The sequence below is a fragment of the Fistularia commersonii genome, chromosome 10, assembly GCF_037954325.1.
Source record: "Fistularia commersonii isolate RoL2024-O1a breed Wild chromosome 10, RoL_Fcom_v1.0, whole genome shotgun sequence".
Lineage (NCBI taxonomy): Eukaryota > Metazoa > Chordata > Actinopteri > Syngnathiformes > Fistulariidae > Fistularia > Fistularia commersonii.
In genome coordinates this window covers 11,987,952-12,015,304 of record NC_141293.1, presented here as the reverse complement: position 1 = coordinate 12,015,304, position 27,353 = coordinate 11,987,952, and the positions used below count along the sequence as shown (strand labels likewise).

Genomic DNA, 27,353 nt, shown 5'->3' with positions numbered 1-27,353 from the left:
GTGACAAACAATGAAAAGGTGAGGGATTAAAAAAAAAAAAAACAAAGTGGGGGAAAAAAAAGGCAAACTGGCTTGGAATAGGATCTTAGTAGAGGTGGAAACGGAGTGCTTGGGAGATACGGGAGAGTAAAGCAAAACAAAAACGAGGCAAGGGGAGGCAGAAAAGATCGAGATGGAAGCGAGGAGAGGGGAATAGGATCAAATAAAGGCGTATCGGTGGGGAGAGAGAGAGAGAAAGATGTGGTTGACATATAAAACAAAGATGAGATACCTATAGAGGGAGGAAGAGGCTGTTGCTGGGAAATGTAGATAGACACCTTGAGAGACGGAGAGAGAGCAGGAGGGAGGGAGAACAGTCCAGAGTGTGCAGGGGCCAGAGGGGAGGAGGAAGATGGAGGGGGAGGAGGGAGGGGAAGAGCAAAAAAGAGGATGGGAGGGGACGAGTGAGGCAAGGGAGGACCAGAGAGAGAGAGTAAGAGAGAGAGAGAGAGAGAGAGAGAGTGAGAGTGGCAGATACGGCGGTCCACAGACAACGGCGTGCAGAGTGCAGCATGCACACAAGGCTGTTGGAGCTGCCGGATTGAAAACACACATGCACACACACACACACACACACACACAGCGCTGAGGAGTGTATGAGACATGCCCAGGCTGCTGTCCATGGACACATACACACTGGAGGGGCACCAGAGAGGAAATACATCAGAACCTTGAGGAGCCATGGAGGGCAGCATGTTCTTTGGTAAGTGTGTGTGTGTGTGTGTGTGTGTGTGTGTGTGTGTGTGTGTGTGTGTGTGTGTGTGTGTGTGTGTGTGTGTGTGTGTGTGTGTGTGTGTGTGTGTGTGTGTGTGTGTTGATTTCAATGTGTCAAAATGCAAATTCCTCTTCTCATTTAGAATTTGTGCTAAAAGCAGAAATGGGGGGGCACTGGTTTCCATTTAAGCAAAGTGTGAAGTTACACACCTGGGAGAGCTCGATTTTTATGTGTTCCTGTGTCTTGTGACAGTAAAGCGTAGAGTGTGTAAGTGTACACACACACACACACACGAGCGCACACACCCTCCCTTTCAAATGGTTGTAAATGTGTTCCAGCCTGCCTGTAACTTGCTCTGGAAAAAAAGATTCATTGGAGGAGAAATAGAGAAAGAAAGTTGCACCTCCTTTAAACTGTTGACTGAGACCTGCAGAGGAGTCGTGGATGAGCGCCTCCCCCCCCTCACGCTTCATGTTCTGCTTTGTTACGCCGAATCCCAGGTGGGCTGGCGTCGCTGAGGATCCCTGGCTCTCCCCCGTCAGAGTCCACGGAAAACCCCCAAACGGGTCCAGACCGTTTTTCCCGCCACTCGCTTTACTGGCGTCAGATGTTCAGAGGAGTCTAATGAAGCGCCCTGCCGTTAATTGTTATGGAGGAGGCTTAGGAGGACTTAATGCTTGAGCGGCTTCTCCTCAAGTGCTCCTCTCACGGCCCAGCTTACAGTCGCATTGGAGGGAATAATCACAGATCCGACTTCTGAGGGGGTGATTTGTTTAATGAAACACTTTTTTTTTTTTTTTTTTTTTTTACCCGGGGATTAAATCCATCTGAAGTTGCAGAATGTAGCTCGTGAGTGCAGGGAGGATTTGCTGTCGTTATGCCCGTCCATGGGAGTGGAGGGGGCTTATAAATGAATAAGATGTCAAGTGCAGATGCAGAGCAGCCGCTGCTCAGGTGCGCTTCTTCCGCAGAGGAGATGCAGGTGTTGATTGGACGGTTTGGTCCGAGGCGGTCTTCTCCCGTCTGTGTTTACGTCGGACCCTGAGTGGAGATGTGGAGAGAAGAGGGAGAGGAAGAGAAGGAGCGAATCGGCGAAAACAAACAAACGCAGGGATTAGAGGTCAGTCTTGCATCGAGCATGAAGGGAGCGGGTAGCGCCGCTTTAAAGATTCATAAAGCCATTTGTCCTGCGGTTCTGCGGCGCTCGCTGTTTAACCGGAACATGTTTTCCTCTCGCTGTGGCTCAGATCGGATGACATATCGCGCACGCCCCCCCCCGCCCTGCCGCCAACCACTTTAAAAATGGAAACTAAAATGACAGTAATGAGAGGGTCAGAAGGTATCAAGATAAGCCCCCCCCTTCCCCGGCAATTGGAGGACCCCTGACCCGGCGGGCTAATAGGTCCTGCACAAGCTCTCGGCGTGTTTGAATCGGAGGATCGGCGGCTCCATGAACTGTCTTTTCAGTTAACCCGAGATTACAGGGTACCCGGGGAGCGACTGTCGGATGCGTCTCACCGGCAGCTGTGTTTATTAGCGTGCCGCGGATGTGAAAGTGTTTCACACAGATTCATCCAGGAAAGGTTAAATGGAAAAAATCATGGCTTTTACCCTTTTTTCATCATTTGAAATAACACCGCCACATGGTGAGCTGTCGTGCCTGCTTTGCTCACCACGACGGGGACGGTGGTGGTGGTGGTGGTGGTGGAGGGGGTGGAAGAATTTTCACCCGCGCCGTTTGCCTGGAAGTGCCTCTCTGAGAGTGCGTTCAGGGTCACTGAACACAATCAGTTAAACAGAAAGGGCTCATTGCGTTTGGAGTGTTATCAGTGTGGCGATGGCTTCCAATGGAATTCACATTTATCTAATAATTGTTTTTTATATTTGCTGAGGGAAATGGAAGTCTGAGCCAGAGTGATCAGCTTGGAAGGTTTTTTTTCTGGATAGATGTTATCGCCGAGACCGCCCAGGTTTGGTACAGCGAAGAGCAGGTGAGGTGGAACAGAGTGGCAGATGATTAATTATTAACACAAGTCGACGTCCTCAAGACGTCATTTTTACTTTCTCCCCTACGTGGGAGTAGAAAACGCTGGAGCTGCAGATAAACGAATGTTTCAGGGAAGGGGATAAACAAAAGAAACGAACGGAAACTAAAACAAAGTTTATTTATTTCCCCGAAGCCATGTCCCGTGTCATTTCCATGTCGCTACACTTGCAGGCCAGACGGGCACAAATGCATCTTCGAAGCGCTTCCGGTTGACTGTGTGTCAACTGGTTTGTGGTAATTTGATTAATTAAGATTAATTTGAAAGATGGGAACCTCCTCCTCTCCCCATCCCCACACACACACACACAGACACACACACACACACACATGCGCTCCCTCAAGCGAATATCAACACATTATAAGGCATTTAAAGCAGCATTAAACAATTTTGTTTGGCCACGCAACTGAGGAAACTGGAAATAGCTGGATTTTAATGTCTTAGAAGCGTTGGGTCGCTGTCAGGATGGCAAAACAAAGTCAACATAGGAAGCTGAAGGGTGCAAAAAATGCTCTTGCACATGGGGAATGTTGGCGGTTCAATTCCCAGCTCTTCCAGCCTGCACATTGGCGTGTCGTGGTGGAAAACTGCATTTGGCAGCAGCCCTGTAGCCATCGATGTGTGCGTGTGAATGCTATTGAGCGTATAGCACTATTACAGCGGGATGTCCACTGAAAACACCCAGATATTGTTTTGGCTAATATTGGATGGGCTCACCGCTCAATAGATCCCGCCCGAATGAGAGCATTGTTCCTTTCCCTTGTTCGGCTTTTAGTTCCTCTTCGTCTAGAGACGCCTCAACACATCATGGGAAAAACAACAAGGAGACGATCTGCAGAAGATCCTCATACCAACGTGGACTCCTAGCGGGAAGGTTGGATCTCTCTGGGGTCTCCATGTTCTCCCTGTTTCTGCATGGGGCTCCTTAGGGTTCTCTGGCCTCCTCTCTCAGTCCAAACACATGCAGGAGGTTCACTGGAGAACCTAAATTGTGAATGAGAGGATGAATGGTTGTATCTACCTGAATGACGTGGTTGAGAGAATGAATCGTTGTCTCTATAACGTGAATGAATTAATGTTTTTCCGTCTATATGATGTGTGAATGGTTGTATGTATCTATAAGACATGCGAATGAGGGTGAATGGTTGTATGTCTCTATATGAGCTGTGAATGAATTGTTGTCTGTATATGGCACATGAATGAGTGAATGTGTTTTATGTCTCAATATGATGTATGAATTAAAGAGTAAATAGTTGTATTTCTCTATATGGCATGTGAATGAGAGGTTTGTGTCTATATGAAGCAAACAACAATCTGGCCCTATGACAGCTTGGATATACTATACATAATGAATGAACAAATCTTTAAAGTCATGGTGAGGTTTTCTACTTTCTCAGTCCAAATATCTTCTCTTTCGATGTGTACGGATGAATTCCACACTGGTGTCTAACGTATCCACACGTCAGGTGTCCAAACAAAGTTATTTCCCTAGCACACTGTGACGCGTCATGCTCATGGAAACAGCCTCGATTTCTGTTTTACATGTTTAGGTCAAGCAGAAACTGAAACTTCACACGCATTAATCTCACTTTTGTTGGCTTAAAACCCCAAAGAGAATGTCAAGTCTTTTTCAATGTGCTGGAAGAGGGAGCTCACGGAAGTAGTGCGTCGGACATGGATGGGCTGAATACAAGGAAAAGGATTTTTTAACTCCCAGCTGTTCAAAAGAAAAAATTAAAAAATTAAAACAGGATTTTAGCTTGGATAAATAAATATTATGCTAAAGATTCTGTGTCACAGAGTGGGAGGTGAGCTCTGCTGACTGCTACTCAACTCACCTCTACAGGTGGAGGCAGTCAGGCTGATACATAACACACACACACACACACACACACACACACACACACACACACACACACCTACCTACCCACTTACCCGCTGCTGCTGCCAAACAATTAAAGCACAGAGGCGTTCCACTCGCCTTTTTCTGACAGCTCGGGTGTACACACATGTTGTGTTTGTGTTTGTCTACAGGTTTTTCAGTCATTTATGCTCCAAAGTTTTTCTTTATTTCTGTGTGTGTCCTTTACCTGCGTGGGTCAGGTGGAGAGGGATTGACGGGCGGCAGTTTATACGTTTGACGCTAAATAGGAATTCAAATGCGGCTGCACCTGCCAATTTTTATTCAATGCATTATATTTCTGATTTTAGGTGAGGGCTCCGGGATGTTGACACACTGATTGGTTTTGTACCTTGTGGCTTTATTTTAATTCATTTTAGTCTGTTTATTTTATTTATTTATTTCATTTTAGTTTCACTTGCGACGTCTCTCAAGCATGGCGCAGAAAGTAGAACAATCCTTTGGAACTGAGAAACCTTGTTCGAACCCTGGCTCCTCCTCGTGTGAAGAGTTTTTGAGCAAGACACTGAACCCCTAACTACTCCCCTGGTGCTGGTGGACGGCAGCCTACTGCTCATGGTTCATCTGTGATGGGTAAATTGTAAAGAAAAAAATTCTCCACGGGGATTAATAAAGGATAAATTATGAAATTATTATTATTTAAACAACAGTCTCATCTAATAACATATTATATAAAATGTCAACCAGGGCTTAATCCATCCATTTCGCTGGATCTGACACGGCGCCACCTCAGATTTTTTTTTTATGTTTAAAACCTACCGTCGCAGAGCACCGTTGCTGCTGCTTCTCAGATCAGTCGATAAACTTAATTTTCTTTTTTTCTTCTATGAGATTTTAATACGTTAGCATCCCAGTGTCACCTCATCGATGGCTGCAGGGAGTGTGTCAGTGTGGCCCGAAGTACAAATTTTGCGGTCGTATTTTACATAGTCAAACACTTGTAAAAGTCTCATTTAGCCTCCACATACTTGCTGTCAGTGGCTGCAGGAGCAGCTCGGCAAAATGTTTTCCTTCAGTTACCGGAGCTAATTCACTGTGTAAACAGGACCGGCAGTGGTGGCATGCTTGTATACGCCGCGGCGCTCTCTCGCACGCCGTCGGGCTTCTTCTCCGTTCAAGTTATTTGCGTATTCCCTTTGTTTGACTGCAGCCTGTTTCAGTCGCCCTCGTAAAAAAAAGGGTTGAGGACACGGCGCTTTTCCTCTCCTCTTATGGTTTCCTTTCATATCAGGCTCCTCGGTGTCCTTTATGCAAAATGGCCGGGCGGCGCCGGGCAGGCCGGGGAGGGGGGTGGGTCGGCTTAGAGTTGAAATATAAAAGTCAAATATCCTTTCTCGAGCCAAAGTCTAGTTAAATATTGACCCACTTCACAAAGTGACACCTATAACTCTGTTTCTATCCGTCAAGAATTTCTCCGTCTCTCCTCATCCTCGGGGTCAAAGATCAGTGTAGGTGCCACAGGCTCATTTTCCATATCCGTCCCGCATTTGTGTTGTTTTGCCTTGGCGAGGATGGCAGGGAAGAGGGGGCTCGAAAAAAAAAAAAACGCTGCCTACCGACGGCTTGGAATGCGGCTTTGTGTTTGGGCACGTCGGCCAGCGCCGCACGTCGCCTTCCACCCCAAGAGAGAATAACTGTGACTGTTGTTGTTTTTTTGTTTATGTACCTCAGGAGGACGAGAAGCTTAAATAAGCAGAGTAGAATGAAGTGCAAATAATATACTTTTACTGGATAGGGTCCAAATATAAGGCAACATTTTATTTCCCATATATTTTGTCTAATTCATTTATAGGAGGCTGACAATATTTCTGCATATCATCGTCTAACTCTTGTCTCACATTTCGGATTTTACTCCTTAAATATCTCAAGGATGGGATAGCTTCACTTAATGTCGCTTAGCACACATAGACCTGGAAATCTCGCCTTCAGGTTTCCCCAGAATTCCCTCGGCTCAATGATGCTCCTTCATTCCCCTCTGTAAAGTGACATGTTTTCAAAAGCCTTTTGTGAAGAACCCCCACCCCCCGTTAGCCAACACTGTATTTATATAAAAATGGCGGCCCAAAATAAGTACCTGGTAATGGGCATGGCTTATGAGTTTCCCAAATAACCAACTGTACATTATAGTACTTCCTATCGATCCATTAAAAAAACCCTGCTAGAAGGAGCTTTTATTGTTGTAGGAACTGATGTCCACGGTCCCTGGCTAGTGTGCTGTCCCAATGCACGAAGCAACGGCCTATTAGAATCTCTTTTGGGGAAAATGCGGGGCCCATGGGGTAGCACAAGATTCTGAAAATCCAAACATCTATAAATAAACTGCAACTGTATAATGAACAGTACATCTGTACATGTATACAAATGGCTGTAGCTCTGTAAACGATACAATGAGCATATTCAAAAAACTGTACATAGTTGTTGTAAATTGGTTCCGAGGGCACAATAGTGGCTATAGCATCCTTGGGGGAGATACCAAGCCCTCCATTTGCCCTCTCAATGCCTGGTTAGTGCCTTGCATGGCATTGGTGTGTGTGTGTGTTTGTTAACGCCACCCAGTGTGAAGTGCTCCCAAACTGCCAGGTATGCAAAGTCATACAAGTGGAGACCATCTAAGTCACCCCTGCTATCTTGTTCTTGCTGTTAAAGCCATTCATTTGACAATCCCTTTAAAACAGAGCCCCTGATTGGGTAGAGTAAACAATAATTATAATATAAACATATGGGGTAATGTATGTTTTAATGCTAGCATGGATGCTGAGCTGGTCGAAGTTTTTTAATTTCACACTCTTGCTATTTCATTGTCCAATACTTGCGTTAGCCTCCCTTTCTCATGGCCACCTGCTGCTCGCCAGCCTCAGCGTGCGTCTGTGGTTCACCACTCAGCAGGTAGCGTGCAGCCGCTTCAAGATTTTTCCTTTCTTTTTTTTTTTTTTTTTGTCTCGGCACAAACTGCTGACAGAAATGTCGATAGCACCAGAAAACCAAAACTATGAGCTATGGGGAGGGGAAGGGAACGCGTGCCGCCGACCAACCCGTGGTCGTCTCCCACAGCTCTGAAATAGAATTTGGGGGTTATATTCCGGCTTCTCGTTCCAGCCTTGAACGGGGAAGCAATTGCGCCACGGTGACACTTCAGATTTAATCTGGGATCAATCAGCAAACCAAACACCAACGCATCAAACAGATTCCCCCAGCCCGCTTTGTCACGCGCCCTCCTGCTGCAGGCTAATCCCACACGTCGGCGCCGGTGAGTTTTGATATACACGCTGGAATCGATGAGGGGCGGATCCGGCGGAGGACGACGGCGTGCTTTCGGGTTGACGTCAGGCGTGGCATGTCAGGAGATGGCGCGGCAGGATGATCGGCACAGAAGGACATGCTTTGTTAAAGTTGGGATGAGGACATGCCTCCACATGAGAGGCAGCATGTGTTCTTTTTCCAACAGATGGCAGCGCTCCTGCGACTGGGGGGGAGAAGACAGGAGCCCAGAGTGAGGAGACAGTCTGTGGCTTTTCCATCCCTCTCTTCTCCTCTCTCTTTGTTTTTTTTTTTTTTTTTTTACCCCTCACCACTGCTGGGGTACAGGGGCTGTATCCGTCTCAAGTTGGAGGTTTGATTCGTGGGCCTGTCGCAGCTTTGGGGCCACGCTGGCGACGAGCTCCGCCGTCATCCATTGTCCCAACGACGAGAGAAAAAAAAAAAAAAAAAAAAAAAGAACCCTCCCTCTGGTTCTCATTACTGCTCTGTGAAATGGCTTCTTTAATTCCTAATGTTTTGGACGGCCGCTGCGTTTTCTTCTTTCTGCTCCATTCTGTCCTGCTGGGTTGAAAACCCATCTCGTCCTGCATCCAATCCATGGTTGGGAACGTGCTCCGCCGGCTTGGCGCGCTTGTGCCACAATAAATATCAAGTGTTTACTTTTGTTTTTCCTAGAGATTTGTGGGCCCCGGTCTCTCCTGCCGTTGAATAATCTCATCCCGGTGCTGGGGGGGGCGGCGGTTGAGAGCGATGAGATGAGAACATCTGTTCTGCAGCGATAGACTTTGTTACCCCGTGGCATGGTGGTCAGTTGCACAGACACCCTCGACTGTCAGTACAAGATGGAAAATAATTTTGGTGAATTCATGAGCCGGCAACCGGTAAATCAGATCATTCTTATATTTCGGAATAATGGAAGCCGCTCTCTCTGGGAATCGGTTGTGGTAAAATTTGGCCAGATATTTTGGGGATTTCTGAACGGGCAGCAGAAGAGCTTCGCGTCTCCGTAGACTAAGGAGGAATTCCTGCATTCAATTGTCAACATAACTGTAAAACTTAATGTGAACTAAAAAAAAAGAATCACAAAAATCAGAAATTCCAAAATCACATTTTCTCTCAGCTCATGTTTTGCCTCTCCGGGGTTTTATAGAATTACGATATCCCTCCCCGGACCAGGCTTGTCATGAAATCTAGAGCATTAGATCAAGAAGCATGCAGCTGGGAGCAGGAGGAGGAACATCTCAAGAGGACTGAATGTTAGCTGCAGCTAGAATGAGAGAGACCAAAGTGGAACAGGAGATTGCAGGGAGTGGAGATAAAGAATGTGGAGGATCTTCAGTCCAGAGGAATTGAGAGTGTGGAGTGAAGGTTAAGAAAAGGGTGGAAAAAAGTATCAGGCGCTGTAAAAGAGTTACGTCAAGAAAGAAGGGAAAGGTGGAGAAGACAAAGGTGAGAGCAGAAGCTGAAGTTCTCTCTGGGAGTGAGGAGGATGGATAGGATCAGGAATGAGTCCATCAGCGGGACAACACACGTTGTCTGGAGATGTTCTGGAGATGAATCAGACCGAGATGGTTTGGACGTGTGTAGAGGAGGGAGACTGAAGATCTGGGTAGAAGGATGCTGAGGTTGGAACTGCCATGCAAGAGGACAAAAGAATGACTAGAGAGGAGATTCATGGATAGAATGTCCGCGTTGTCATTGAGGTGAGCAAAGTTACTTCCTGTGCGTATGTCCTAACTTCCCTCTAACATTTGACCCTATGGCATTTTACAGTGTCAGGAAGCACAAGTGCTAAACTTCAATGCTAACCAAGCTAACTGCTAATAGCTGGCCGGCTGTGATGGTGACCGAGCGCAGGACGATTCCTGTGGAGCCAAGCTTTGTTGATAAGGACAAACTTCCGAGGGGAATGTCTAGTTGAGGCCACAGTGCAGCCTTGGAGTGTGTCATTTGCCCTGGACTGGTATATGAGCGTGTGTGTGTTTGTTTGCACAAGCCTTGGTGTTTTTCGGGTTGAGCTGCGCGCGGTGACCTCGGTGGTGTGAGGTCTTCGGGGGTGATAATTGTCTCGGGGGGTGCAGTAACACACACCAGCTGCGGTGACACTTGCGGCGGTGAAAACAAGATGTTTTCCAGCTGAAACCCCGGAGCTAGTGTTTTCTTTGCGGCACGCAGAGATCGCAGATAGAAGAGCCAGGTGCTGAGGAGGGAAGAGGCGGCGTGGACCAGACGAGGAGATAACCGCCTTCCTTTTTGCATTTTTTTCCTCCATAAGTGCCTTTTGTAGCCCAAAAATACACTTGCGTACCTTGAAAATACAATTCTGAGCTTCGCCTCTGAGCCCTGGCGATTTGGTCGACAGGGCAGCGTTCTGTGTGGGGTCTCCATGTTCCCCCGTGTCTTTGCGGGTTTCCTCCAGGTTCCTCCCAAAAGGCCAAAACCATATAGAGGGTTCATTGGAGATCCGCCTTTTGACCAGTGACAGCTGGGAAGTGCTTCGCCGCCCTTCCAAGACCCATAATGTAGGATCAGCTGTATAGATAATGAAGGAATGAATGAATACAACATTGTCAGTGTTGCACTTTTTCACCGGTATGACTCATAAATTTTTTGGTTTGTGTGTTGAACTCCATTTCTTCTTAGAGCTAATGAATTAAATTAATTCAAATAATATTTTTGGGACCCGTCCTCTGAGGCTGCACGTTTGGTGTGAATAAAGTCAATAGGAAAATTAGTCATAGCTGCCATTTGAAGTCCAAGAGCCCGGCAGCTTCGCCGGTGTGTTAAATATCAAATCAAGATGATTCAATGTGTGAACGGCAAATTCCTTTTAAAGAGAAAATAATGCGATTTCGGCTTCATGGCAGATTTGGATCCTGATCCTCTGGAAATCTTGGGTTCGAGAGCCTTTCATATTTTCCGACTCAGAGCGAACACAGTCACATATTTGGGATATCTAACACTAATGATATTTACGACGCTTGATATTGACTTATTGTCGACCGCGTAGTTGGCGAAATGAAATCATGCAGATAAACTCAACTGCAATCAAAGAATCTCCTGAAAATGTGGTGAGCTCACTGATTTTATTTCCCAATGTGCAATGCTGCGCTGCCTGCCCCTCAGGATGCCCATGAAATCCTCTAAAATTGAGGCGGGAAAGTTCGGCTAGTGCAAGTGTGTACGCGTGTGTGCGCGCGTGTCCATGGAGAATGAATCAGACTGCAAAAGCATGTTGCAGGCTGCCAATGATAACAAAGAGAAGTGACACAGGAAGTAGTGTGAGGAGATGACGGTAATTAGCGGGGATGTCAAAACAATGATAGCGACCTGGACCACAGTAATGGTGGACACAGACCTTTATGTTTCTTACAGTCTGAACAGTCGTTTGGTTTGACCTATCGTGTGGTCGGTGAACACCGGGTCTTCTTAGCAGTGGTAACCATGGTAACAGTTGTGCAGATGAGATTGGACAGCTTTTCTGGATTTCCAAACTGAACGTAAAGTAAATGAAAAAAACTCACTAAATAAGGCACTAAATATGAGACCGTCTTGTCCGCCTCCTCCCCTGCAGGTAACACATGTCAGAATGGCCTGATGCCCGCCCTGGTGCGCCCCACCCTCCCTGCCGTCCCCACCTCGCTGGGCATGAAGCAGTTCCTGCCGTTTCCGTTGGAAGCCGGCTCTGCCGTCAGCCTCTTCCCGGGATTCAGCGCGGTGAGTCACACGTCTTCGGCTCAGTCTCGGTGCCCGGCAGAGATTTCGCAGCTTCCGAGGCGGCTGTTTTCATTTTCCTTCCTGTGTCTTCTTCACAACCATCCGTCTCTTCACATATTTGCGTGTCAGACGCAGAAAGTAGGGTTTTTCAAATCATAAAGTGTTTGACATTTGCACATCGAGTTCAAACCCAAAAACATTTTCAGTCACAAGCTTTCCACGGACCTCCATCGGTTCTTTCCCCTCTGCAAGCCTCCCCCCCTCGCGTTATGTAAAATAAAAGGCACTGAAGTAGCTTCACGTCTCAGAAATAGGATGAGCAGCTCACAGCGCCGACCTTCCTCACCCTCATTAGCTCATTTCCTCCGATCACAGTGAAAATGCGTGAGAGGTCCCATTGAGTCGGCGCTGATGGTGATGATGATGACGATGATGGTGGTGATGATGGCGCTCGCTGCTTTCATGCGGGAGGAGCCGGCTGAAATACGTTAAATGACTCCTCGCTCAGGATGAATCCCTCAATCTTTCAATGGACCCGACGGAGGAAGTGTGCACGTTAATCCGTGCAGATTATCCGCGCTTACCGGTAGCCGAAGGCACGGCGGCGAAGGAATCAGACTCTTCGCCTCTGCAAACTCTTCATTCGGAAATTTATAGATCAAACTCATGAGATGACGTAGTGGGTTGTTTCCTCACGCTAACCCAAAACGTGAGCGGATTTAATTTCGCTGCCGGAGTTCTCGCGAACTGCTCTCGTTGGCGCCCCACGAGGCCCACGCTGAATATCTGGAGTTATTATTGCGTGTTGTGAGTTATCAGATGCCACGTCTTCACGGTTGACAGGGCAACCATCTGGAGCAGAGCAACAGGTTCAACTGCCGGCGCATCGCGGAGCCATAAAAATAATCGAGTACAAAGTTTTTTTGGACGACAATTTACGGGGAAGTTTCCTGGAGGGAACGGTTCAATTTTCTGAATGAATTATAGGGAACACGAGCACATTGCTCAGTTAAATTTGTCTAATCGCGAAAAGATTTGTCTGCAGGCGTTTTTTCTCGCAGACCGGTTGCTTTGGTTTCCATTACATTTATTCTTTTTATGAGAAATAGACCAAAACATCCAGAACATGATTGTCTGATGAGAGTATGTGGGGCGGAAAAAGAGCCAGCGCTTCCTTTGGAGGACCTCTGGATTCGACGGCACGTAGGATTTTCTCAGCAGGGTGTGTGCGCGCGTATGTGTGTGTGTACTGGAGGAGAGGTTGCTACTATAGCAGATCATATTTGAATATACCAAGCTGCAGTCAGTGATACAGTGTTTGAAAATGCCTCCAAACGTGTGTGTGTGTGTGTGTGTGTGTGTGTGGCTGTGTGGCTGTGTGTACTGGGGGGTTTCTACTATACCTTTCGAACATATTGAGCTGTACTCAGTGATACTGAATGTTTGTTTGAAAATGCTGCTTTGGAATAGCTGTGTGTGCCTGTGTGCGTACTGACTGATGCATTTGAAAATGAGGCTTCCAAATGGGGCTGTGTGTGAGTGTGTGTGCGTGTGTGTGTGTGTGTACAGTGACTTATTTTTTTGCAAATGAGGCTTCCAACTGGGCTTGTGTGTGTGTGTGGGCATGTCATACGATAATATGTGTCATTATTGTACCAGTGGATATTCTGGTTTGTAATTATGTGAACAAGCAGTTCATCCAAGGACGTATGTGGTTTTCTTTTTTCCTCCCAATATTCTTCTTCTTCTTCTTCTCTTTCTTGAAGGTTTTGAGGAGCAACTCCTTCACTCGAACATCTGACATGATCTTTGGTATTGATGATCACTCTAAGCAGCTCTTTTAAATGCAGCAGAGGCACACGGCCACACACACACACACATGAAAAACCTCTTTACCAGACGTGCACTTACTGCGCCTGGACACACTTATAGATCTATTGATTTTTCCTTTTTGAAGCCAGAAAGTGATTATGAGGAAATATGTGGCCCTCGTGTGGTTTGAATCAGCGAGGTCATCAGAAAAAAATATGATGACTCCCGGAAATCGGTGAAAAACCAGGACAAGGATCTTGGGGTGTGTGCGCGTGCGCGTGTGTGTTTGTGTCATCTTTGAATCACGGGGATAGCTCAATTTATTAAATCTACCGGAAAGAGAGGCTGGAATATGGTGCACAGCTGGATGTCAGGAACTGGGGCTTGGTCATTGGAGGAACTGCAATAATCAGCCTCTGCAGAAAATTCAGGAATACCGGGTCCCCTCTCCTTGCCCTTTCCAATCTGTGCAGATAAAGAGTAATGCACTGGGTAATCTTCAAATTTTTTGGGGGGGGAGGTGATACTAGATAAGACCCTCTTCCTCCTTTCTTGCCTCCGCCCTGAACTTTTGATTTGCTAATCACTTGCCGAATGTGCTGCTCCTGAAGTGGGTCGCTATCTTTAAGGAAACTTTTTTAAATGAATAGAAATCTCAGTAGGAGAAGGAGAGAAATCCAGAAGGACAGAAAAGGACTTCTTGGCTCAGGACAGACAGGACGGAAGACATCCACCTTCTTCCTGTTGATCAGTATGGACAGTAAATTCAAGGCAAACCCCTGTAAAAGAGTTGGCCGATTCTCCCAGTCACAGAAAGTTACACTGAAAATAGGTCGTCCTGATAATATAATTGAACAAATATGTTTTAAATCTATTTAATAATAATTTATATAAATGTATATATATGTTTGTATGTCCAAATTATTATAATTTTTTTTTTAAAATATTTTTGGATGAAAGTTAAGAAACGTTATATGCAATTTAAGTCATTCAAAAGTGTTCATTCATCGCTTGCAACACTAATCCTGCCGTCATTGGCAAAGGGGCAGGTTTCGACCAGATGGGTCACCTGTCAATCACAGGGTCACATAAAGAGACATCTGGACAATTGGGTTTTTAAGGCTGCAGAAGGCAGACGGGGAACCCAGAGAGAACTCGCACAAAAGGTTAGACTCTGAACCGAACCAGGGGCCTTCTTGCTGTGAAGTAAAATTACCTTGAATTCCCGTCACAGTACTTGGAATTCAACGAGATAATCTTTATCAGTAAACGGGTTGTATAAAAAAGTGAAATAAGAAAAGTTCCTGGAAGTCGGCATTTGGAGGAGCGAATCCTGAGTGCTTCAGTTCAAAGTTCATCTGATGGAGAGCTTTAAGGTAAATAACTTGACGACAGTAAAGATGCACAAACAGAGATAAAGATTCAAGGTCTCCAACTTGTAACTAAAGGAGTTCAACTCTGACTCACCCCTGAAAGGCTTATTTTCCAGACTCGGCGATACAAAGGGGAAATAAGGTGCGTATGTCCATGTGACAACACGCAAAGACGCAGAAAGGCTGAGACGGGGAGCTGGACGTCAGAAGGAATGCTCCTGGTGCTTCTCACTCTGACTCCAGAGAGAACTTGACAACCTCAACCTGTCAGTTTGTTTGCCGCCCGTCAGAGAAATACCATTGGGGAGAGGGGGTCCTATCAGAGATATAGGAGATTGGAATATTGTAATCATAAAACATCCTCAAGTGCCTGCACTACAACAATTAAAAAATTCTCACCCCCAAAAGGTCCAGAAACACCTAAAATTTAATCTGCAAGTCATTCTCTGACAGAAAACAAAACAAGAAATAAAAATGTGAAAAAAATAATCCGTGTGTCATTCCCTGTAATTATAGCTGAAAAAAAATTACCCTCAAAGTTCTGTGAAAAAAGAAAATATCCCGAAACAAATCTGCAAGAAATTTTCTGATATAAAAAAGGAAATGCAAAATGAAAAAAAAGGGATGAAATCTGTGAGAAATTTCCTGTAATCAAATCTGTAAAAAGAAATTACCCTCAAAAGACCTGCAAAAAGAAACCAAATATCCCAAAACAAATCCGCAAGAGTTTTTTCAGACGGAATAAAAAAAAAAAGATAAAATCTGTGAGAAATTACCTGAAATCATATCTGCGCAAAATTACCAGCTACATCTTTGGGAAGTGTCCCCCCCAAATAAAAAAATCTGCTTTAATACACACTTTTCGCGCAATTGAGCTGCTGTTCCCATGCTTGGAGGCAAAGATGAACACACTGGCAGCTCAGAGGCCACTTGGAAAAGCGGCAGCAGCAGCAGCAGTGTTTCCATGTTGACTTTATTTCAGCGGGTGAGTTTTCTTCCCCTGGAACTGTGGCTGTGACTTGCTGTGCGCACAGAACTGGGCTTCTGGCTGGGCAGCCGCAGTTCCCGTCCTCTCACTCTGCCAGTTTCACTGCCCTCCTCGCCCGTGGGTGCTTTTCCATGTCACTGCAAACCCTCTGTTTTTTTCCACTCGCGCCGAAGTTATCTGTGTTTGAACAAGACAAATGTCTTCATTGACCCCCGCACCCCTTCACCCCCCTTGGTATTTAATCTCTTCTGCAAGGAGCGAAGAGGAACCGCGTGCAGAACTCGGGACCAACTTAAGCTCTTAAAAGCTTCGCCTTGATCTGAGGAAGTGAGATACTCCCAGACAGACTTGTCCAGGGGTGACGGGCGGGGGAGGTGGAGGGAGGATGAAAAACGATGCAGATGATGGTAGAATATGCCAAATGTGCACTGAGAGGACGGCAGCGGGTTGTTACAGACCCGCAGGGGCAACGATTTCAAACCCACTCTGTTCGTTTCCACAAAGTGATCAACAAAGACGCGGACCCTGAACTCACTGTTGTCCGGAAACTACCATCTCCAGCCCGGGAGTCAAGCAAGACAATATTGTCATCTGACACACGTCGGTCACATGACGAGGGCTCTGCGTCGTGGAATTCGGCCGTCTGTCTGCCGCAGCACAGACACGGATCCCGTTACAACGTTAGTCACACCGTCTGGAGGCTTAAAGCTGAATCAGTGTTTTTTTTTTTTCTTTCTAAACTGGTTAAAAGGCACCTTTCTTCTTCCCTGCTCCCTTCAGGGGTGGCCGGAGCCAATCATCTGCCTCCATGAACGCTCTCATGTCAGTGTCAGTTGAGGAGTTAAAAAACCCTCCGGACCTCGTAAACTCGCCGGGAAACATATTTTTTCACGTGGATCCCGTCGGAGGTCTGCTCTCCTCTACGTTTTTACTGTTCCCCTTTAAAGAAAAGGAAAACCTGGTTGTACTTGGCCATTATCTGAGCATGACCGCTTTATGGTAATACAAGACTGCTTTATGATAATATTGGATGAACATGATATTTTTGCACGGACAAGAAATGAGCGTTTCTTTTTTTGTTGGCAGCTGCAAGGACTCGGCACGCGTCTTTCCTGACAGGTGCTTTTGTGTTGACTGAATTTGTCGTAATATTGAAACAAAAGCGGGTCCTTGAGATGGTTCGGAGATCTGCTCCCAGGGCCGACATAAGGCAGAACTACTGTAGCCTATGGGGGCTCACCTAACCCAAAACAAGTCAAACATATAATCAAGAAACTAGGCCGTGGCAAAATGGAAGGCAGAACATGATTGTAGTAAAGAAAATTTACAAAAATGAACAAAAAATAAGAGTTGGCGTAAACAAAGCACTTGGTATCCAAAGGGTGCATGCTGGAACCCAAGAAGTCCAACCTGTCTCAAACAAATGGCGCAAGATAGCGTAAATTTACGCACCATTATTTTAAATTGACGTTTCACTGCTTCAAATTATTTTATCCCTCAAGTTATTTATGGCCTGACTGCCATGGAGTCGAGAGCACAGGTCGAAGACCGCCCTGTATAAGTTAGCAGTAGATTTCCAGTCTTTGGTTGCCGGGCAACCCTACTTTTTACTGGGTCAGGAAACAGCCAATCTTTCAGGAGTGTGAACGTATCTAGATTCAATTTGAATAGAAAAAGAAGGGAAATTCAACCAATGGTTGTTTTCAGACCCATCAGAGGCGTTTCACACACACATCGAGATTGTCCTTTTTTCACTCCAGTGCAAAAATAAAGACAAACAAGGTGTTTAAGGACAACCACAGTAAAGTCGGGAGCATGCGAGGAAGTCGCAATACACTGACTCTCCCGTCACTGGCGGCTGAAGGAACGCCAACATTTCCTGGGTATTAAAGCAGAGATTGAAACTTTTAAGTGAAGGAGGATTGAAAGACTCCGTATCCAGTGGAAACCTACGTGTCCGGTGTTCCAACCTTGACACAGTTGGGGGAGACACACACAGATGTCCTGAGGAGTTCCTGTCACTGTAAACGAGCAAACGGCAAGTGAGCGGTGAAGGACTTCTGCAGCTCTGAAATGATCCCGTAACAGAGATGTCATTGAAATTGGAGCAAAAGAAACGGCGCGAAACCTGAAGGTGAAACTCAGGAGGAGGATGGCGAGTTCAGGAGGAACAGAGAGGTTTTGAAGCTAATGAGGTGGAAAAGTGGCAGCACAGAGGCTCGGTGGTCAGCGCTGATGTCTCACGGCAAGCAGGTCTGTGGTTGGATTCCAGTTGTAGGCCCGTCCATGCTCTCCTACGTGGGGTTCCTCCGGGTTCTCCGATTTCCTTCCACTGTCCTAGATATGCAGAAGGTTCAATGGTTGTCCAGACAACGTGTGACAATATGTGGTCCTGTGATGGACCGGTTCAGGGTGAACTCAACCTCTCGCCCAATGACCGCTGCTCCAGGCTCCCGACATAATAAATGAATGAAATAGAAAAGCAAAGGCTGCTTTTTTCACTCGTCGGGTTGGGTTCGCCCCTCCTCGGTGCTGAAAGTAAGATCTATCTCTCTTCGAGACGACATTTGTCTGGGAGAAACAATACGAACTCCATTTCCCCCTGCAGAGTAATCAGGAATGTGATATATTGATTGCACGTACAGAATCCACACACTGGGAAATTGCTTGGTATTCCTGCAGCAGCGGTGACACCGGGGGCCTCCGTCTGCACACGCCGTGCACCTCCGTAGTCCATTTCGCTGTGCGCGCACGCGCCCACCCCCGCCAAGTCAATATTAGCCGCAATGGAAATGTGCTTTTTGAGAAAACAGGGAGCGGAATGAGTGGGAGGATGTTCTTAAGGCAGAAAGCGCTTCAAATGGAGGGTTAGATTTTAGTCTTGTCAGCCTCCGACCCTCCAGGCCGACAGCCGGCCTGCTGTGTGTTGGCAGCTGTAATTCGTTTCGCTAAGTCCCTCTCCCCTTGGTTACTGTTGCTACGTCTATCAAGCTGTCAAGGCATTTCCAACTAGGTCTGTCTTGTGTTTTGCTAAGGAAATAAAAAAAAACAACAAATATGTTTGGATCGGCCTGCAAAGTGGCACAGTTGTGAATGAGTGAGTGAATACTTGTATGTTTGTATGAGAAGTGAATCAGAGTGAATGAATATATTTCACTATTTAATATGTGAATGAGAGAGTGAATTAATGTATTTCTCTATTGACATTTGGATGAGAGAGTGAATGCTTGAATTCTCTATATGACTTAAATTAATGGAGTTATGTCTATGTGGCCCCCACCTCTTGCCAATGACAGCTCGGACAGACTCCACTGTAAGTAATATAAATAATGAATGAATGAATAAATTAATATTCTTAAAATATGAATTTTCTGTTAAGATTGATAGATTAGAATTATCGCAGTGTGAGCCAGTAAGAATGCACCACCCATGACCTTTTGACAGATGTTAACATAGGATTGTACAGCAGGGAAAATTTGAAGCACTCGAAGCCAGCGACAAGCAAAATCATGAGTAACATGCACACACTCACGCACACACAAACACACACCAAATATTTTCAAGCGTTATTCCTGATATTCCTCTTTGCAGCTTGAAAAGAATAACCTCGTAATCTGTGATCCGTGCTGTATTTCACGCTGCTTGTATTCCTAATGACCTGATGCAGGCACGCACGATGTGGTAAGCGTGGACAGCTGTGCTCAGGTCCGCTGGTGCTCCGCAACCAGACATTCTTTCACACAGCTCTGTTGAAAACAAGCAGGCCGGAGATGAATGATGTTTTTCGGAACGCACCGTGTTTCACCTCGCGGGGTGAACCCGGTGTGTCGTGTGCAGTTTTCCAGGCTGCAAAGGCACATCTGACATATCGTCTCCGGACGACCATCAGTCGCATGTCATCACATTTAAGGCTCATTTATGTTCAAGAGTAAATACATGTACAATAACTGTACATTCTTGGGGAGATTGTGGAGGAGTAGCCAAACCTGGCAACTGGAGCAGTACCACTGGGGGGGGGCAGTGTTGTGCGGTATGTTCATTAGCAACCAGCTAAAGGTACAGGGAAGAAGACAATGGCGATATAACCAGGGAGAAGAATTTTTAGAATATCCATTATCACCAACTCCTTTGGTGTCGCCATGTTTATTATTGTCTGAAACGGGAGGGAACTCTGCTCTGCCCCCTCGTGGTTGTACGGCATAACAACCATGGCGACGTAAACAAGCACATGGGAAGTATGTTGGCAAGGACTTGTTTGCGTATGTAACGCGAGTGTACATTAGTTCACCATTTGACAATCTGTTCTGGCGGCAGCAACTGCCATGTTCCCTCTCACCAAGGGACAAATCGCTGTCGCCAGCTTTGCTCCACCGGAGTGATAGATATGTTTTTGAGTTGATTATATACCTGCGGTGATTACCAAACCCCAGGTGATAAGTGCAGCTCCCCATCAGGGGAGACACCATGCTCATTTGAGCATCATTATCCAAATCTCCAGACGCGCCAACGCGATCGCTCAGGATCTGCCCATGATTAATGTCCCGTGTTCCTCCACATGTCCGAAAGGTCACACACACACACACACACACACACACACACACACACACACACACACACATACTCGGAGACCAGGCATATAATGTGAAATTTAAAAGCAGCCATTCTCCTGATAAATCTTGTGCTCCATCGAAAACTGCAGGCAGGGAGTCGCCTTGAAATGACCCAGAAGCTAGGCTGAACATTGGAGAAGCCCCTCCGCAGGAAGATTGGAGTAAGGATCGGCATTTATCTGGCACTACCCAAAGCCAGAAACGTCAACCGATAATTTTGCTCAAGAGAAATCCAAATAAACAATTGAAAGCGGTTTCTCCAGAAACTTACTTTTGTTTTGCCAGAAAATTTCAACGGCAACCTTCAGACGGCACTTCTGGGACGGCCACCTCTTCTTATCCTTCTGCTGAAGAAAGGGAAGCTGCGGACCCCTCAAAGTGCTGCTGAATTGTTTCCGATTTATTGTTATTATTATTTTTTATTATTATTGGCAATGTGAGCAGTGCCAAAGCATTAAATTCTGCTGAATTCCAGAGAGGGCAGACATATCCATGATGGAGATCTGCCAATTCTGGCAGCTCACCAAGACTATCTAGACAGATAAACAGCTCTGTGAAATGTCCCTCTCTTTACAGACAAAATAACAGTTTTTGAGGGTCAGAGAACCATGACAAAACCTCGCTTAAGTCCAGCTTTAATCATCTCTGAACGCATTTAGCACACTCCCTTTTCCATAGGAACATCTCAAAAAGGCTTCGCACACTGAGCGAGCGGCCAAAACAACGAGCGCATGTATGAGATCGGGTTTCGTCCCACAGATGGTCCACTTAAGGTCAAAGAGAAGGAAAGAGTACAGGGGGATTTAATGGGCCGCTAATGATGAAAGATCACCGTCTTGCTCTCATTAGCGAGAATCAGTCATCTGATCCCAGCCCTACTGATCAGAAAGGGCTCCCGACCAGCTCCGCCTGCAGGTGACACGTGCCGCACCATAACCCGAGCGACAGCGACTTCGGAATCCACTCGTCGTGTCGTGCTCACACTCAGACGGGTCTATTTTCGTGCTTGTCGTCAGATGTTTCGTCCCGGAGCCGCAAAGCTCCGCGGGCGACGCAGAAGATTGAAAGAATTGCTCGTGCCTCTCTGTCTTACGAGCTGTTTTTACGGCCCCAGAACTTCGCCATGGTCTCCAGCTGCAGCCGGTGAATACAGGGGATAAGGTTTTTAAAGGGGGTGGAGAGACAGAATAATGGAAGTGCATCCATCAGGTCGCCAGAAGCGTAACAGGAAATGGATTTTTTGGGATTGTAAGAGAATCCTAATATACTTGATTTGACTGTAGCAGGGTGGTTGGGGATACAAGGTGCAGGTTCACGATAAGTTGTTGTCAAGCACTTTTCAGAATTCCAAGATGATGATTATTACCGTGAGGGCAGGAGTGGTTCGCGCCTCACAGCGTGAAGGTCCCTGGTTGGATTCCGACAGTGAGGCCTCTTTGTGTGGAGTCGCAATGTTCTCAGCGCGTCTGTGTGGGTTTCCTCCGGGTTTCTTGGTTTCCTCCCACAGTCCAAAACATGCAAGAGGTTAATTAGAGACCCCGCAATGCCCAAACATGTGAATGAGAGTAAAATTTTGCATGTCACGTTCTTAAAAATAATTTTTTGAGCAGAATAATTTTTTTTTTTTTACCAAAATCAACTCCATAGTCAACGCACGGCTCAGTTTTGTGTGTTTTCTGAAAAACTTGACAAAATGACAGGCGATTATTTTGAGAGAGTGACGATATCTGGCCCTGTGATTGACAGCCGACCGTCTCTCGCAGGGTGAACCCCGCCTCTCACCCAATGACAACTGTGCTCCAGCAAACCCACCTGTGACCCTGAGTGCAAGATAAGCGGTATAGATAATGAACCAATGAATGCTCATTACAGTGACGGCAGGACAGCATCACTGAAATGACTGTAGTGTTTTAATTCCATAAAGAGGCTTTCAGACAAAACAGCTGGATGCTGCTCCAGCCTCGTGTGTTTGTGAGAATGATGGACAGTTCCTGTCACAGTAGAGATTTTTCTTCCTGGGACGTGTGCATCCTTGAAGGAGTGATATTTAAATGTTGTGATAATGATAACATCTCTGGTGCCCTTCAGTGAATTTGCGTCATCGCTTAAAAAGAAAAGATGTACCTGCTCGTGTCTTCTCTCACTCACATGTAGAAATAAGTTTACAACTGAAGAGCTGAAGGGCAAACAGACGCAGACGACTCGGATCGGGTTTGAGGCCATTTTGCAGCCATATGTTGCATATTAACGTCCCAACAGGTCTGCAAGAAAATGTTGATGGAACCTCCGGTTAACCGTTTCCAAGCTGCAGAGGACCACCAGTAGGGCTTAAAATTGAAATTGGTCGCCTTTGGAAACCAGCAGAAATTCATTCATTCATTATTTATACGCTTGTCCTGCATTCAGGGTCACAGGGGTGCAGGAGCCTGTCCCAGCTGTCATTGGGCAAGAGGTGGGGCCACAATTAGAGAGGTACCACCAATGCAGTGTGCAAGAAAGGTCAGAGCTGCCTGTTTTTTTCCCCAGTAGATTCTTATCTTTCAACATCTGCATAACAATGCAGCAGATGTTCTCTCACACGGTGGTCACCAGCATCATCTTTTGCGCTGTAGTATGAAGTAGGCTGAAGGCACTAACAGACTCGATAAGCTCATCCGAAAGGCCGGTTCCATCCTGGCAGGAGAACTGGAGTTGTTCGTGGAGGTCTCTGAGAGGAGGATTCTGAAGAAGCTGCTCGGCTTCACAGACAGCACCTCTCACCCCTTGCATGCTGTACTGGAGTCCAAGCAAAGCACTTTCAGTCGTAGACCGCCGAGGAGCACCATGCAACACAGCAGGAGCCCTTTCTTACCTGTGGCCATCAAACAAAATAAACTCTTCCTTTTTCCCCAGGAAGGAAACCTGAGACAGCAATATCAGCATCATGTTCACCTGTGACTGTGCTGTAATTTTGGAGTCTTCTGACAAAAGCATTTCCTTGGGGAATAAGAAAGTTCTATTCACTTTCATTATTGGTGATCCTAAGTTCATTCTCTCATGTGCAAATTTGGGCCTCTGATGAACCTCCTCCGTGTTTTCGGACTGTGGGACGAACCCGGAGAAAACACGCAAACTCCGCTTCCATGTTGGAATGGAACCTCAGAACCTTCTCGCTGTGAAGCAGAAGAGCAAACCCCTGCTCAACCGCGCCGCCCACCTGAAGAAGTTGCCTGTTGTGAATCTGACAGAATCACATTTAGAACACTAATACAACCAAATATTCAGTGGATGTTTGAAATGTACGTTGTGCCTATGCTGGATGGAGAAAAAAACTCAGAAAAGATGGCTTTCAGGGAAGAGTGGAGTTAGTATCACCAACCTCAGTAGAAATGCTCTGGGGCGAAAGATATTCTTGGCCGATCTAACCTAATCTGCCCCCATACATACGTTCTTATGTCTGTATGACTCATATGCTGCACGTGGGGAGAGACGATTGCCGGGAAGAAAGCATTCTTCACTGATATCCTAATCCCATCCCTCAATTTATCACGGCTTAAAAAAAAAAGAAAAAGAATCCATCACCGGCAGCCCCCTCATCCATCTTCTGTTGACTCGCAAATGACAACGGTGCGTTCGAGAGCATCTGCGGATAATATTTGAAAGAACAAAGAGACTCCCATGGGTTTTACACATATCCCATAATCATCTAATGGAGTCTTTAAAATGTCTTCTTGTTGCGGTTGTGTGTGTGTGTGTGTGTGGGGGGGGGGGGGGGGGGGTATGAGCAAACAACAATAGGGACCAATGCTGCAGATGTGTGAGGGCATGGCAGTGTTTTACCCCCTAAATCGAGCTGGCCTTTCACTCAGGCTTGTTTCGATGTGTTCTCCCACAGTATTTCACCCTGCCTGGGCAGCCGCCAGCCCCGGCTCGCTCTCTCACTCTTGGGTGGAATGCAGAGATAATAGTGAGGGGGGGGGGCTCGAGTTGATTTTTTTTTCTTTTTTTTTTTTCTCATGACGTGCCGCTCCGTGCCAGCTTCCCAGGCAGCGAGCAGGGTGGGTGGGTTCCACGGAGTCCTGCTGGTTCCACCTACAGGCCATTCCATCTTTAAATCTCGCTAAAACGCTATTAAGTCCAGACGGCGGCGTGGTGATCGACACGTGGTTGTGCAGAAACACCTCGGCACATCAGAGGCCTGGACGCGAGGAGGAAGAATCTGGTTCTACTTAGTGCACGGCGCTGCCATGTGCCTGGTTCTGTGAGGTGATAGTGAAAGTATGTCAGCCTTAACTGCCCATCTGGAGCTGAGGGCGGAGTGCAGTAGAGCGGGAGGGAAGGGGGTGAGCGTCTCACCTTAATGTGGCGTTTAAAAGAAAATGGCCGCTTCGGTGTCGGAAGTGTTGGGGCTGTTAGTCGCCCTCACGCCAACTTGGTTTTCTAAAGGTCCCGCTGTAGGTGCTCGTCTGGTTCCTTTTAGCTCCGTGCATTTCGGCTCTGGATTGTATCTCCTGTCTCATCTGAGTGTTAGTGTATGTGTACGGGTGTGTGTGTGTGTGTGTGTGTGTTGTATCACCGCTGTCTGATGAAAGCTGCCTGCCACGCCGTCCCCTCAAGAGAGAGAAAATGCTCCCTCATCTCCTGAAACGTTTCCAAAATAAAGAAAAACCTTGTGGTGAGAATAAACATTGCCGCTCATATGTCTGTCATCGCACCGTCATCTGCATAACCTTTTGTTTTTTTATGCGGACCCGCATGACTTGTGATGGTAAGAAAGTGGCGTGTGTGCGTCCCAGTGATAAGGTTAAAGCTAGCAATTTACAGTACTTTGCAGTTATTAATCAATAAGGCTGTGTATTTATTTGTAGTTGTTCGACTAAAACTGAAACCTGGTGCAAGTTTAATTTAGGGGTGTGAGCGTCTCAACACACACAAGCATTTTCTCTCTCTCTATCTCTCTCTCTCTTTCTCTCTCTCACACACACACACACACACACACACACACACACACACACACACACACACACACATAGTAGGCCTACTTTTGGCCCTCAACTCTGTAATTACTTGCAAATATGTAATAACTTCCTAACTGGGGCAAGATTAGCAGCCTTTGATATATAATGGTTAAATAGTCTACAGCCCACTGGGTGGGGAGCGGGTCATTTTACAATATGTATTAATAACGTAATAAGTAATAACAATAATATTATCATAATTATAACAATCACAACAACAACAATAATGGTAATAGTAATAATAATAATGATAGTGCTAATTGATAATAAGCACACAACAACAATAATACATTTTATTTGCTTGCTTTAACCCAAGGTCACCTTGAAAACTGAAATTAAAGTGAAGAATCAAAAAGCTAAAAAAGAAAGATAAAAGATTTAGAGCAGATTTGGATCCAGATTGTAGAGAGGAGGCAATTTTGAGGCGATGGGTTTTTGCCATGACTTAAAGTTTGCGAGAGAGTCAGCATGACTGATGTATGGGGGGAGTTGAGTTCCAGAGCCAGGGGAGCAGAACGCCCTGCATCCCATAATACTAAGGCGGGCAGCGGGAACGACAAGAACACTATGCAGTCGGCCTGACAGGTGGAGAGGGGCCGGGTTGAGGTGGCATTTCTAGGTGAGGAGCAACATTCTGAAGGTGATCCTGGATTTGATGGAAAAAACTAATAGGGTCCGAGTTCTGATCCGAGCTGTATAATTCTAGAGGAGCCGGAGTTTGTGGACGGGTTTGTTTGGGGAGACCGAAAAGAGCCGAGTCGCATTGATGTATCCTGGAGGAGACGAGGCTTCGGACAAGAAAGGAGAGAAGAAGTCCGTTGATATTGTGTGGATGGAAATAGGGTGATGTTATCAATACGGGACAGGAAAGACAATGCGCTTTCTAGGATGTGATGACAGTCAGACGGACGAAGTTGCCGTTTTTTTTTGGTCCGTGAATTTTACCCTCTTGATTTGGGTAAACTCAAACCCTGGAAAGTCGAGGCAGCGCTCCTCCTCAGCGTGAGGCGTCACGTGGAAACCGTCAGGACCGTGGAAACCATTTGGATTCCTGCTTCATGGAGATCGTTTTGCTTTCCTTGTTTGGCCTTTTCCTCCCGGAGCTGCAAGTCAGTCTTTTTCTTCCAAGCAGCCTCATGTTTTCATCCTTTCTCTCTCTCTTTTTTTTTCCCCCTGATCATTTAATAACTTCCATTCCTCTGAGCTTCTCACAGCTGACACCCGCCCTTGCTCGGTAATCCCCCCCCTCTGAAGCGCCGAGGTTTATTCCCGAGCCTCGCTGTGTTTCACGGTCGAAGCGGGATCAGCGGCGGCGCAGAGGCCGTCCTCCCCTGCAGGAACAGTTCTAAGAACTCAGTTTCAGCAACTGAACCTTTTAGTTTTGCACTCTCACAGGCAGTAAGGGATCACGATAAGTACCGCTGTGCACCTTCACAAACTCGGACAACAAGGAAAGCAAAGCTGCAACCCATGTTCCGCATGGCGGAAATAATAACTGTGCATTATCAGATAGATTGAAGTGTTTTTATTTTTTTCCTGCGCTGCTTCAGCGTGTGAAATTCCTCACAGTTAGCTAACTCAGTGCTTATTTTGGCCTATTTGTACCAGGCCAGAAGAGCTCGGACGTCTTTATCGGTCCATTCCTCGCTGGTTGTGTCCATTTTGTCGCGAGAAAACATCTGACCAGTGTCCGCAATAGTTTTTGAAAATAGCACTCTGCAGTCCGTGAGAAGTATCTGGTAATGGGCATGGCTTATCAGTTCCACCGATCACCTACATCACCCCTGCCTTGGATTGGGGGCTCGAATGGTGGTAGGAACCGATGGTCCATCCATTGTCCCTGATCCCGATTCCGTCCCAATGCATGAAGAAAGGCTT

General features: G+C 46.3%; 1 protein-coding gene across 2 annotated transcripts in view; it reads left to right on the top strand.

Moving 5' to 3' along the window:
• The first annotated feature begins 525 nt into the window (after positions 1-525).
• Positions 526-27,353, top strand: part of znf385d (zinc finger protein 385D) — a 92,853-nt gene continuing 66,025 nt past the window's right edge. Inside the window, exons 1-2 of one of the 2 annotated variants that reach the window (XM_086153779.1) lie at positions 526-742; positions 11,553-11,695. In XM_086153779.1, coding sequence (XP_086009905.1) covers positions 721-742; positions 11,553-11,695 — 165 coding nt within the window. In that variant the 5' untranslated portion in view covers positions 526-720. The remainder of the gene's footprint in view (positions 743-11,552; positions 11,696-27,353) is intronic. The other variant, XM_086153780.1, reaches the window with a different exon arrangement.